Raw genomic sequence first — 13,991 nt, forward strand, 5'->3', positions numbered from 1 at the left:
ACTGCTCCCTATCTTTTACCGTTTTTACTCTATAACGATCTTTGTTAAAACCGTAAGTGGTTGCTTTCTGCCACTTCAGTTTTAGCATAGATTACAGCGGAGATGGAATATATTTTTGAGATCCTTTTTTTTTTTTTTTTTTTTTTTACAGAAAACAGTTTCTCACTCTTTATTATGTTTTAATTTAATGACAATCAACGTTAAAACCTAAAGTAGTTTGTTTGTCACTTCTGGTATTAATAGAAAGATTATAGCAGAGGTGAAATATGTTTGAGGCACATATATAGCAGACACTGCTATTCTGTTACCGAGTTCACTATAACGATTAACGCTAAAATCGAAGTTGTTCATTTTGCCACTTCTAGTTTCAGTAGAGCTTAGAGTATGAATGGAATATAGTCTTTGAATGCTTAATCGATTGTGGAAATTGTTTCTCGCTATATATTACGGATTTTATTCTATGTCTATCTACGTTAAAACCGGATGTGGTTGATTGGTGTCACTTTTGATTTGAACAGAGAATTAAAAGAAAAGACGATGCCTATCCTTAGGACGATAAATCGATTACGAAAAACAGCTTTCCCCATCTGCTACCATTCTTGCTCTGTAAAACGCAAGTGGTGAATGAAGCCAGAAGTTATAGTGAGTATCTCTCACTTTGGATTTCAATAAGGAGTTAAGGATGGAGACGTAGTCTATTCACTGGAAGCTTAATTGATTGCAGAAAACTGGTTTTATGTATTACCGCTTTTACCCTATAAGGACTGCCGTTTAAACCAGAAGTGGTTGTTTTCTTCCCCTTACGGTTTTTGTTTAGAGATGGATTATTTGGACGCTAAATCGATTGCAAAATCCGCCTGTTGCTATTAGTTTTCACTCTATAACGATCAACGTTAAACTGGAAGTGATTGATTACTGACATTTCCAGTTTCAGTAAAGAGAGGTGAGATGCCATATATATTTTGGAATGTTTATTGATCGCAGGAAACAGCTTATCGCTATCTGTTACAGGTTTTATTATATGACGTTCAACATTGAAAGCGGAAGTAGTTAATTTCTACCAGCCCTTTATAAAGATAGATTAGAGCAGAGATAAAATATATTCTTAGGACGATTAACTGATAGAGGAAAAGAGCTTCTTGCTGTTACCGATTTCACTCTATAACGACTGACGTTAAAGCCGGAAGTGGTTGATTTCTGCCTCTTCCAATCTTAGTAGAGAAATTACAGTACAGATTAATATATAATTTGAGTGTTTAATCGATTACAGAAAACCGTTTCTCACTATCTGTTAATATTTTTATTCTATGGTGCTCACATTAAAACCGAAAACGGATTTTTTGTGCCTTCAGTTTCATAAAAATGACTAAAACAGAACATATTACCTATTCTTAGAACGTTAAATCTATTCGAAGAAACAGCTTCTCGCTTTGTTATTTTTTACTGTATATATAGCCCACTATAGAAACCGGAAGTTGTGAATTTCTACCACGTTAGGTTTTCAAACAGTGTTAAGGATGAAGATGTAATCTGTTTTAGATGTTTAGTCGATTCTGGAAAATAGATTTTTTTTATTACCGTCTTTGCTCAAAAGAGACCGATAAAACCTGAAGTGCTTGGTTTCTGCTACTTTAGTACTTCATTTCATTAGAGTAGAAACATTAGTGTTGGGATGGAACATATTGTTTGAATCCCTTATTGAGTACAAAAAACTGTCTTTCGCTATCTATTACGGCTTTAGTCACATATTGATCAACGTTAAAACTGTAAATAGTTGATTTTTACAATTTTGATATTAATAAAAAGATGAGTAGAGATGGATTAAGAACTTGAGGCTCTTAATTGCTTACACAAGGCAGCTTCTCGCTAACTACTACTGATTTTATTATAACGATCAACGTTAAAACTGGAAGTGGTTGACTTCTGCCATTTTCAGTTTTAATGGAGAGGTTCGAATAGAGAAATGTATTCTCGGAACACTTAAATGGTTGCAGGAAACCACTTCTCGTTATATATTACGAATTTTATTTTGTGGTGATCAACGTAAAATCAAATGTAGTTGATTTGTGTCATTTCCGGTTTGAATAGACAATTAAGAGATAAGATGGCACATATTCCTAGAACACTGAATCGATTCCAAGAAACTGAACTGCTTCTTGTTAACATTTTTTCTGTATGTAGAATATCGAAACCGGAGTTGAAGTGGATTTCTGGAAATAATAGGTACCGGGTGGATAGCTTCCTTGACAAAAGAAAGCTATCGGTGCCAAAATTACTCATTTAGGGGTCAACTACTTTCAGTACATGGCATCTAATTAGTTTCCGAGGGTAGAGTGTTTCTAGAGACTACACACATGCATCAAGTATATCAATTAACTCGCTTTGATGAAACGATGTTATTGATACGGAATAGGTCATTTCCGATCAACCACTTCCGGAATATAGTAAAATACCTAATATTTTCCAGGGTGGAGTGTTTTCTGTGATTGCACCTATGCAACATATGTAACAATCAATCCGACCTAATGAAAGAAACAAATTGGTACCGGTATTGGTCATTTCCAATCCACATCCGATACACCGTGACTGATACCTGATATGTATTATTTGCTTTTGGCAAGGCAATTTGATGTACATGTTGTGAGTGTGCAATCGCTGGAAATACCCCACCCTCGGAAACTGTATTAGGTATTGTGCACCGAAAGCAGTTAGCCGGAAGTGATAAATTTCGGTAGCGACCTCTTTCTATCGTCAAGACGAGTTTATTGATACATATATTGCATACAACCCTTCAAAACACCCCAAGCTCGAAAACTATATTATATATTGTGTACCGGAAGTGCTTGAACAGAAGCGAGCATTTCCTGCACCGACCAGTTTATTTCTTCAGAACTGGTTAATATACATGTTGCTTGTGTGCAATCCGTGGAAACACCCCACCTGCAAAAACGCAGACATCATGTAACAGAAGCAGTTCACCGGAAGTGAGCAGTTCCGGTACTAATCGCTTCCTCTCTCTCTCTCTCTCTCTCTCTCTCTCTCTCTCTCTCTATATATATATATATATATATATATATATATATATATATATATATATATTGTAAGGGTTCAATCGCTGGAAATATCCCACCCTGGAATCTAATAGGTACCTTGTACTGGAAGTAGTTCACCAGATGTGATTAATTCCAGTATCAATCGCTTTTTTTAAGTCGAGTTTATTGATATACTAGCTGAATATACCCATCCTTTGCATGGGGGCTGTATTTGGAAGTCAATTCTTGTGACAGTATCACCATTCATTTCAGCGTCCGCGAAAACTATAGTTTTGACACTAATATCGGTCATTTTGGATTATTTTTACGTCTCGGTACTTCTCCCCACAGTGACCCCACGTCCGTATACTCTGGTAGATGAATTTGCAAGTCATCGCTAATGGAAGTGTCACCATTGATCTCAGCGACAGCGAAAACTATGGATTTGACACTAATATCGGTCAATTTGGATTATTTTTACATGTTTCGGTACCTCTCCCCACAGTGACGCCCGCCCCGTATACAATGGTAGATGAATTTGCAAGTCATCGCTAATGGAAGTATCACCATTGATCTCAGCGACAGCGAAAACTATGGATTTGACACTAATATCGGTCATTTTGGATTATTTTTATGTCTCGGTATATCCCAGCCCCGATGACCACCGGCACGCAGCCGAATAGGGTGAATTTGGAAGTTAATGCGATGGGGGTTTCACCATTGTTCGCAGCGACCGCGAAAACTGTGAATTCGACACTAATATCGGTCATTTTCTACTACTTTTACATATCCCGGTAAACGCTCCCGTGAGACCCCTGGTTCGAATTTTGACAAAATCGTTTCACTCTGGTCTGGAACCTGGACCAAGGTATCCGTGACCAAAATTTCGTAAGGTATCTGGTCCCCCAGGTCGGTCCCGTTAAACTCTTCCTGAGACCCCCTTGGTCAGAAATTTAAAAAAGCGCTTCGTGTTGATCGGGGGCCTGGACTAAGGCACCCCTGATCAAAATTTGGTAACTCTCGGTTCTCTCGTCTGGTCCCCAGGCTGCACACAGGCAGACAGGCAGACAAACATACAAACAAACTCTTTATTTTTATTTATATTAGATAGTAGATATGTTGCATTTTTGCAATCGCTGAAAATACCCCACATCTGGAAAATACTAGGTACCGTATACCGGAAGTGATTGACCGGAAGTGACCAATTGCGGTACCAACCGCTTTGATTATCAATACGACTTAATTGATATGTATGTCGCATGTGTATAGTAGCTGCATATTCCCCACCCCGGAAACTAATAGTTATGATGTACCTTTAAGTAGTTGGCCGGAAGTGACTAATTCCAGTACCGATTGTTCTCTCGTCATTACGAGTTGATATATGTATATATGTTGCGTGAGTACAATTGCTAGAATCACCCCACTCCCGTAAACTTTATTATGTAGGCCGAAAATGTAGTGGAAGTAGTTGACCGGAAGTGATCCATTCCGGTACCGAACGATTCTCTTCTTCGAGGGGAGTTGATTGATGCATGTTTCATGTGAAAACAAACCACGCCGGGAACTGTATTAGGTACTCTGTACCAGATATAGTTTACTGGTTGTTAGCAATTTCGGTACCGACTGCTTTTTTCGTCAAGGTGAGTTGATTGATGTACATATTGCACCGATGAAATCACTGGAAATATTCTACCGTCGAAAACTATATTAGATACCGTGTACCGGAAGTGGATGACCGAAAGGAACCTATTCCATTACCAATCGCTTTCTTTCGTCAAGACGAGTTGACTGATATATATGTTACAAGGGTGCAATCGCTGGAAATGTTCCAACCCCGGAAACTGTATTAGGCACAGTGAAGCAATATTGGTTGACCGAATGTGATCAATGATTGCTTTCTTTTGTCAAGACAAATTCATTAATATATGTGTTGCATTTGTGCAATTACTGGAAATACAACCACCACCTCTGGAAGCTTTATTAGGTACCGTATACCGGAAATAGTTGATCGCATGTGACCAATTGGTCAATTCCTGTACCAATAGCTTTCTTTCGACAAGACGAATTGATTGATATATATGTTGCATGGGGGCAATCGCTCGAAGTATCTCACCGCTGGAAACAATTATTCCTGAATTTCTAATATATTATGTTTAAATTGGAAGTTAAAGAACTAATATAATCTTGGGACGCTTAATCGACTCCAGAAAGCCGCGTCTCTCTATCTATTATCATTTTTGCTCTAAAGCAAGCAACATTAAAACAGACAATAGTTAAAACAGACATTAGTTATTTTTAGTTGGAAATTTGGTTCAAAAAACGAACTTGTTTCCGAGCTTTTTATCTTCTACATTTTGACCGAATTAGATCAATATTGATCAATTAGGTCATTAGATATTTTGTTTCTCAAACGAATGGATTGGGTAAATGTATAAAGGAGTTCTGATAAATTAAACTCCTTAAAGTATGTCCTTTTTTGTTCCAACATCTTACGTACAATATCAGCCGAGTTATTGGCCTGGTACCAAGAACACAGATTATTTTTCATAATCGATACACACACTGTTCTCCCCTTACGTCTCTATACCCCTTTACTTCCCCTCTTACGTTTCCTCACTTCGATCCCAATACGTGCAGTCGGCATTTTAAGTTTACACACTTTTTTAGTTCATGTGTGGTACCACCAGAGGTCATTAAAGTCGACATTTTTACACACTATTTACACATGCATTTTAATGATTGCGTCCTTATTGGGACCTGAGAAAAAAATGAATAGAAGACTAAGTGAAAGAGATTACAACTTCTAATATTTTTTTCTGTTGTCCTTATAAAATATATGTACCATCAAGTTTGGTTTCTATAGCAAACGACTGAAAATAAAGATTTTAGAGCTGTTTTCTTTGTTGGGACCAGAAATTGTCCTAACAAACTTTCCGGTACCATTTGTGAAGATGTTTAAACAGATGCAGGTACCAACATTTGATGTCTTACGTACACACACACACACACACACACACACACACACACACAAATGAAAAAGCTACGACACCAAAATATATATAACCACTTGATATTAAATGTGTGACCTTGTTATTAACGATTAAATGATTGATTGAAATTAATACTAGTTTAGGTCTCCCCTATTTCTAGAATATAAAGCCGGAATACTTTACGAAAATTTACAATATATTCATAGTTGTGGACTTGCTTTTTGCTGAAATACTCGTATCAGAATTTATTAAATAATTGGTCAACACTCACTAAATGAGCGACAGAGAGTGAATTATTTCTATCAGTTAAATATCGATGACTAATAATAGCGGCATTTTTTTTTAGATATTGCACGAATATTAACTTATGGTTTAGAGGAAAATCAGAACATTTGAAGTTTTAAACAATTCCTTGCGAGACAGGATAAATCTGGCGTCTGGGAGACCTGTACTAATTCCCCATTCAGCGAATTATGAGAATTAGCATGACAGAGATATACCAAGACCCTTTCCCAAGAGAGAAAAAAAAATGATATATTTGGAAAGTTGTACTTAATTGTTCCTGTTTGCAAAACTCAGATTTCCGCAATATTTGTTGAAAATGCAGTATAATTCTTTCTTTCTTTACTACAAATGTATCATGAACAAATAGCAGTAGCCTTTGCGTATGTTCATCGAGTGTTCTAAAAGGAAAATCATGTGTTCAAACGTCTATATATAGAGCTTTATTTCATATATATATATATATATATATATATATATATATATATATATATATATATATATATATATATATATATATATTTAAATTGCCTTGCCTTTTTCTCGTACAAAGGAACATGAGATCCAATTCAATGTTTTAAGCTTTCGCGATCAAAGTCGAGCATTTTTCTCTAGTTTTCAAGTTATACGTCTTGTTTTCTTAATTCTCAACCAACGGTCATTTCACTGATATTACTATTAATCTCCAAAGTGTCGGAATATGACCTTGAGGAGGATGGCAATAAGATCAGTAAAATGATAATCGGTTGAGAGTTAAAAACACACGACGTACTACCTAAAAATGAGATTCAATTCTTCAAACTTTGAGGGAAAAAGAGTAAATTAAAAATACATTGCTTTTATTTGCAGGTCGAATACATGGGATCGCAAAAAATATTCTCACCTGAGCAGATTACAGCTATGATGTTCACAAAATTGAAAGAAATTGCAGAGAATGCTTTGAACAAGGAAGTAAAGGGTTGCGTGATATCGGTTAGTATATAATTTTGATATATTTGTATAATAGAACTATAAAGTTGATATATATTGAAAGTTGTAGAAAGTTGAAGAAAGTATATTTATGTCAAGAAATCATAAGTGTTATTGAGCTGCTTTAACAGTTTCTTTGTGGCTGAATGATCAGCAATCCGGCCGTTGGTGCAGAAAATTCAGTTTCGACTTCCAATAGTATATGTGGTTCGGTTTTCTCTTTTTGAGCTGTTTGTTACGTTTCAAATAGCCATATTGTTGAAAAGGGAAATCATAATCTAATTATTGAACTGTTTCATTTAACTACATGATCAATGTAACCTTTTAGTTTGTAAGATGTTTGTGAAACTGGAATATTAGCAGCTTCAAGACACTCAACGCAAAAAATACGTGGCTTAGATCAACTTTCAATGAAGAACAAAGCAAAATCACTCGGACCATCCCCACCATGGGCTAAGATTTATTATGTATGCAATACACTGAAAAAAAGCCAATGAACTTGGAAAGTTTATTTACTTCATAATCACGTGTAAGTATATATTTTTGCTCTCTTTAGCATTCCTGATTTCTTGTTTCCTCTAAGCCATAAATTGTTTTTCCAAATTCCTTTCGAGAGTGTTCAGTAAAACAATTAAGTAAGTATTAATCAGTCGAAACGAAATGTAAATGTACAATCTACTTTCGTGTTAGAAATTTGCATGTGGAATGTCGTTTTCTTTGCGAAATTTCGTAATTTTAAGCACGAATACAATTGTATGATTTTTAAATAAGGTCGGATTTTACTAAATATTTATTTGTTTTAAGGTAATGCATAAATGTGAATAGTAGTCCTTTTGAAAGTGTGTAGTAAAGTTTTTCTGAACAAGGTATAAAATAAAGTGTAGTTTTCGTTTATTGTTGCCAACGTTGAATCAATTTGCGACTGTCTTCAAAATGAGTTGCTTATACATATTGGAAACGAACAACATGATGAAATTTATTTATTACGTGGTACTTTGCAGGTGCCTTCATTCTACACAAATTCTCAAAGGCAGGCGGTTCTTAATGCTGCACAGATTGCAGGACTAAATGTTTTGCAATTGCTAAATGAGACTACTGCAACAGCACTATCATATGGAATCTACAAGGATAAGTTGCTTCCTCCATCTGGAAGCAAACCTAAAACTATAGTGTTTGTGGATTGGGGCCATTCTTCTTTGCAAGTTTTTGCTTGTCAGTTCAATAAAGGCGATCTCAGGGTAAGAAAACGTCAAAATATAGAAAATTACTATATGTTTTCTTTTGTTCTTACGTTGTTTAACTATTTAAGAAAAACAAGGTCGTTTACTTAATTATTTTCAGAGAAGGTTAAAATTGACCCATAGGTTTGAATTCAGACTTTTGTGCAAGAAAAGATATCAGTATTCTAGAAGGTGAATTAGTTTAATTGGTATGAACACATTAAAACATAAAATGAATTAAAGCGAAAGATGTTGAATTTCTTATTTTGAAATGGTTAGTGGCCTTGCGTAACCAACTGCTAAAATGGTACATTGTATGTGTATGAAACCGAGGTTTGTTCAGTGAGAGTGTTTGCCATGCATGAAAAGCAAGTTATTTTAAATAGTAAAGTTCCCATCTCGTGTATTCTGTGTGCTGGGAATGGGCGCTAAACTCCAACCAAGAAATCAGTTCAAAAATAAAGAAATTTTAATTCGTCATTTTCAGTGACAAAGCTTGCTATAAAAGAGTCTCTACGGACCTGGAAAACTTGAAAAACCTGGAATGTACTTGTAGGTGGAAGCCTGGAAAAGTCTGGAATTTAATTAGAAACCAGGATTTTTTCTCAAAGTTGTCCTTTTATGTCACTTCTTTTGGTAATTTTTAAAGAAATTGCACAAAGGAAATTAATTTCAAATCAATAGGAAAAATAGAAAATGTTGTATTTTAAAAACTCTAATCTTAACACGTTAATTTATTTTAGTTATTTACAGGTTTATTGTACAAGCACAACGTATAAAAGTAACCTGCGTAGCCAGAATTGCTTCTTTCAATTCAGGGACTTCTGAATATTATCTCTGAACCAGGCCTATCGTGGTTATACTACAAAAGTTAATTGTAAAAAAGGGATTATTATTCTATAATTCGTAAATTCTCTATTTTTGTTTTGCTAGTCATATATGTATATATGTGTTAACACATATATATACATCCAAAGAAGGTAAAAATTTTGTCGAATTCCGCATTTGAGGTCGCATTTGAATTCGATTGTCGATTCCAAGTTAGCACCCCTGTCACTCGTACACGACATGAATTCGACAACATACAAGAGGACTTTTTGTTTTCTTTTGATGTCACAAATCAACTCCCGAAGTTTGTTTCTGTTCGGTCCCAAATGCAGGTTTAATTTAGATTCGTCGGTAAATAACACATATTCCCACCAATTTTTGGGCTTATCTACGAAAGCTCTAGAAAATTTAAGTATTTCTTAATTTGGATAATATATTATTTCTTTCTAGCTAGTCTACCATTATACCCTTCCCATAGTAACCCCACACAACACAATACACTGATAAGATAAAAACATTGTTACCATCCGCTACTATGGTAACAAAGTCGTTGAGCTCTACTGAATATTCGAAACTTCACACGTTAACAGGTTGACTGCCATGAGCATCATATGTGGTGCTCACCTTATTTTACTGTGGGGCCATGAGCACCATATATGATGCTCATGCTTGATTTCACAAATTACTAACGTATTCAGGTTCTTGAGCATCAAATATGATGCTCATTGTCACAAATTACTGTGAAACCATGTGCATGACATATGGTGCTCGGCTCCCATGCATTCAATTTCTTTATAGTTCTAAAGTAACAATTAGTAGCAAATATACTTACTATTAAAATATCTTAAAATATGTTATACTTACTATTAACATACGTGGTAACTCATTCCACAATATTTTAGAAATGCAAGCAAACGAACAGAACGTGAAGAAAAAGACGAACGCCCTCTTTCCGATACTGTCCCGATAGATTCTTCTACTAGAAACAAATGTCAAACGTAGCATACATTATCTCTAAAGAAATGGCGGTCGGTCAAAAATTAGTTTAGATTATCATTTGTAAGAAAATTCTACCTAAATTTCTGTAATATTCATACCTCTTTCTATTTAAAAATATTGTGCGGTATATAATATGCGGAATTCAAGATGGCTGACATGATGTACATATAATCACTTAATGCAGTTTTTACACCAATACCAACTTGTAATATTTGCTTTTCCTCCGTCCATGCATCTCTTTTTACTGTCCTCTCATGATACTTTTTTCTATTATTAGATACCGTAGATGCGGGCTACTTGGACCCAATTTTGCAATAAATTCGTTCTTTCGGCCTTTTTCATCCACGAAAACTCGAAAGTTATTGTCATAACCCATATAAAGTTGAGCTACAGGCTTTATTGTACATATCGAGTACAGTTTTAGTTACATATATTGAAAACAAAGCACAGGCGATTACACTGTTCAACAAATTTTGATCGAAAGTATGTAAATTCTTTGAAATTTCGATTTTTACATTCATTTAAGCATAATATGAAAGGAAACGATAATAGAAAAATTTTCTTAGCTCAGGTTGTGAAATAAAAACACCCTTGTACAACAGTAGCTGTATATATACAGATGTATTAATATTTATAGAACATTTAAGCAAAATCCTTGTAAAAACCTACATTTCACTTTTTTTTATCTATTTCACCGTGATGTGATAAGCTGGGGAGTTAAGAAGTACCCTAACCTATAGCTTTCTATACCCTTGTACTTCCTTTTTCAAAATTGCGCAAATACCAGTTTCACAATGATACAGAAAATATAGTAACCGTGGTCAAGTTAAACATTAACAATTCCGTGATAAAAATCAGTATTAACATCAAAACATGAAAAATATGTACAAATACCTTTTTGTGCAAGAACTACAGTGCAATGTAGACAAAAGTTTCAAGTGATCCCTTGTACAGGATTATGTTTATTTTATTTTGAGCGTCTTCGCTTGGCTTGCCTTTTGTAGGTTACATCTGGAGCATCCCTTGCAATAGTCCAACAGTAGTCGGCCAATATGTTAGAACTCCACTTTCCCTCATATCTCTTCTCCATGGCTGCAATATCTTGATGGAAACGCTCACCATGTTCGTCACTTACTGCTTCACAATCTTCGGGAAAGAAGTCTAGATGTGAATGAAGAAAGTGGAGTTTCAGAGACATATTGCAACCAAGATTTTCGTAGCACAATTACAACTTTGCTACCAGTTGTTTGTAATTTGTTGCTCGGTGTCTTCCCAAGAACTGTGAACAAACACTCTTCAAGCTTTCCCACGCAGCTTTCTCCTCACCTTGGAGAATTTCGTCGAACTTGTGATCTTTGAATAGTTGCCTAATCTGTGGCCCTATGAAAACACCCTCTTTAACTTTGGCATCACTTAATCGAGGGAATTGTCCTCTTAGGTACTTATAGGCCTCATCCTCTTGGTTCATGCTCTTAACAAAACTTTTCATAAGACCTAATTTAATATGTACAGGGGGAAGCAAAATTCGGTTACGATCTACCAGTGGTTCATGCTGCACATTTTTCACTCCCGGCTGAAGAGTTTCTTTGGTACTCCAATCACTTTTGCGGTAATGAGATCCACGATCTCTACTGTCCCATTCACATATAAAGCAACAATACTTTGTATACCCTAACTGCATACCTAGCAACAGTGCTATTACTTTAAGGTCACCACAAATGAGCCACTGAAAATCGTAATATTTAATGGCTTGAAGTAAACGTTTCAAGTTTTCATAAGATTCCTTCATATGAACTGCGTAACCTACAGGAATTGAAGGAAGTTCATTTCCAATATGTAAAAGCACTGCCTTTAAACTCACCTTGGACGAATCTATAAAGAACCTCCACTCCGTAGGTTCGTAATTAATTTTAAGTGCCCTCATGAGACCATTTACATCTGTACATGCCACAAGTGTGTCTTCCATAGTAAAAAATGAAGTGAACATCTTCTCCCTATTCCGATACACTGAAATATTTACTTTTTCCTGCAATAAATTCCATTGCTTTAAGCGTGACGCTAAAATTTCACCTTTGCTTTTCGAGAGGTCCAAGTCTCTGATTAGATCATTTAGTCCCTCTTGAGTAAGTCTATGTGGTTCACATGGAGGTTCTTCTACAACAAACGTAGGGTCCTTCGAAGTACTTGATTTAGGAGCTTCAACTTCTTGATCATCATCAGAAAAAAGATCGTATTCTTTAGGTGGGTCAGGAACAGGGAGTCCTTCTCCATGTGGAACAGGTCGCATTGCAGAAGGAATGTTAGGATAGATCAAGGCCCGCTTCTTCTTCGTGGAAATTCCCTTCTTGACGGAAGGAACCATACAAAAATAACAGTCTCTGATGTGGTCGCTTGGCTCCCTCCAAATCATGGGCACTGCAGAAGGCATTGAGCGCCCCTTCCCATTAATCCAATTTCTTAGTTTGCTGGCACAAGTGTTACACACAATGTGGGGTGCCCAAGATTTATCTTGGTCTCCAATTTTACAACCAAAGTAATATTGATAGGCTTTTCTTATTAGTGGTGTTATAGTCTGCTTTTGTGAGGAAAATGTCACTTCCCCACACACGTAGCAGAAGCTATCCGCACTGTTTACACAATTTCGCGGCATTTTGTTTATTGAAATCCTCAAAATGTCACTTGAAATAGTTCCGACAACTATTTAAAAATATACATTCGAAATATCAGTATTTTTGAGTACTTGTAGTTGTATTTTTATGTCCTGCACTACACACACGTCACACCCAAAACGCTGATAACTGCATTAAACCTGTCTTTTCTAACAATAGCAAAACACTACTGAGATAAGGAACACAATGAAACCAAGCGTTCATATAGTTTCTCCAGTGTTGCCAGATCAGTGTAACATTTTACCCCAAACGAAGCGAATATATTTATTTTTAAAGCGCTATTATTAAACATGCCTGTAAAACGAAAAGTAGAGCTAATATTCGAAAATAACTTTCAAATTCGTGATCAGCACCACAAAATCAATAAGAATTAGCTTATTTTGTTCAATTTACATTTTCGTTGTTGAACAGTGTTATTGTAAATAATGGGTCCAAGTAATACTCGCGTTCGGGCTACTTGAACCCACCCCCATATTCTCCTACAGAAAACCATTGAAATCTGCTCTGAGACTAAGTAGGACGTAGGTGTTCCAAGAACAACACTTTTTATTTACTGCAAACCACAAAGAGAACATGTTAAGAGGTACTATCAAATATAATAACTGCAATAGCTGATTACGTTTTCTTCTACAGCTGCACGAGCCCTATCTATATTAGCAGCGAATCTAGTCATTGACTGGAGGTGCAGTTTCTAAAATAACTTCACCCAATCTCGACTGGGAAGATTGTCTTAGAAAGCAATGACAGTTCTCCCATGCATGGCTAAATAGGACTTCATAATAAATCTGAAATCAAGTTAATTAACGAGGAATCCGAAATCACAAACTTTATCAAGATGACTAGCGAAGCTAATTCTTCTTCTTCAGTGAACACTTTCAGATGGCCCGGTTTCTGCCTTGAACTGTTCTTTAATCTTCTTTCTATGGTGGAACGACTTATCTTGAAGTGAGCTTCTGTTTCTTTTTGCGACATTTTCCCCGACTGAATTGCTGGTAAACATTC

At 35.8% G+C, this 13,991-nt stretch overlaps 1 protein-coding gene across 1 annotated transcript in view; it reads left to right on the forward strand.

The window, feature by feature from the left end:
• Window positions 1-13,991, forward strand: part of LOC145680968 (heat shock 70 kDa protein 4L-like) — an 873,295-nt gene that overhangs the window by 147,439 nt on the left and 711,865 nt on the right. Inside the window, exons 3-4 of the mRNA XM_081752186.1 lie at window positions 7,154-7,276; window positions 8,275-8,511. Coding sequence (XP_081608312.1) covers window positions 7,154-7,276; window positions 8,275-8,511 — 360 coding nt within the window. The remainder of the gene's footprint in view (window positions 1-7,153; window positions 7,277-8,274; window positions 8,512-13,991) is intronic.

This window comes from Thermobia domestica, chromosome 3, assembly GCF_964235325.1.
Source record: "Thermobia domestica chromosome 3, izTheDome1.hap1.1, whole genome shotgun sequence".
Classification (NCBI taxonomy): domain Eukaryota; kingdom Metazoa; phylum Arthropoda; class Insecta; order Zygentoma; family Lepismatidae; genus Thermobia; species Thermobia domestica.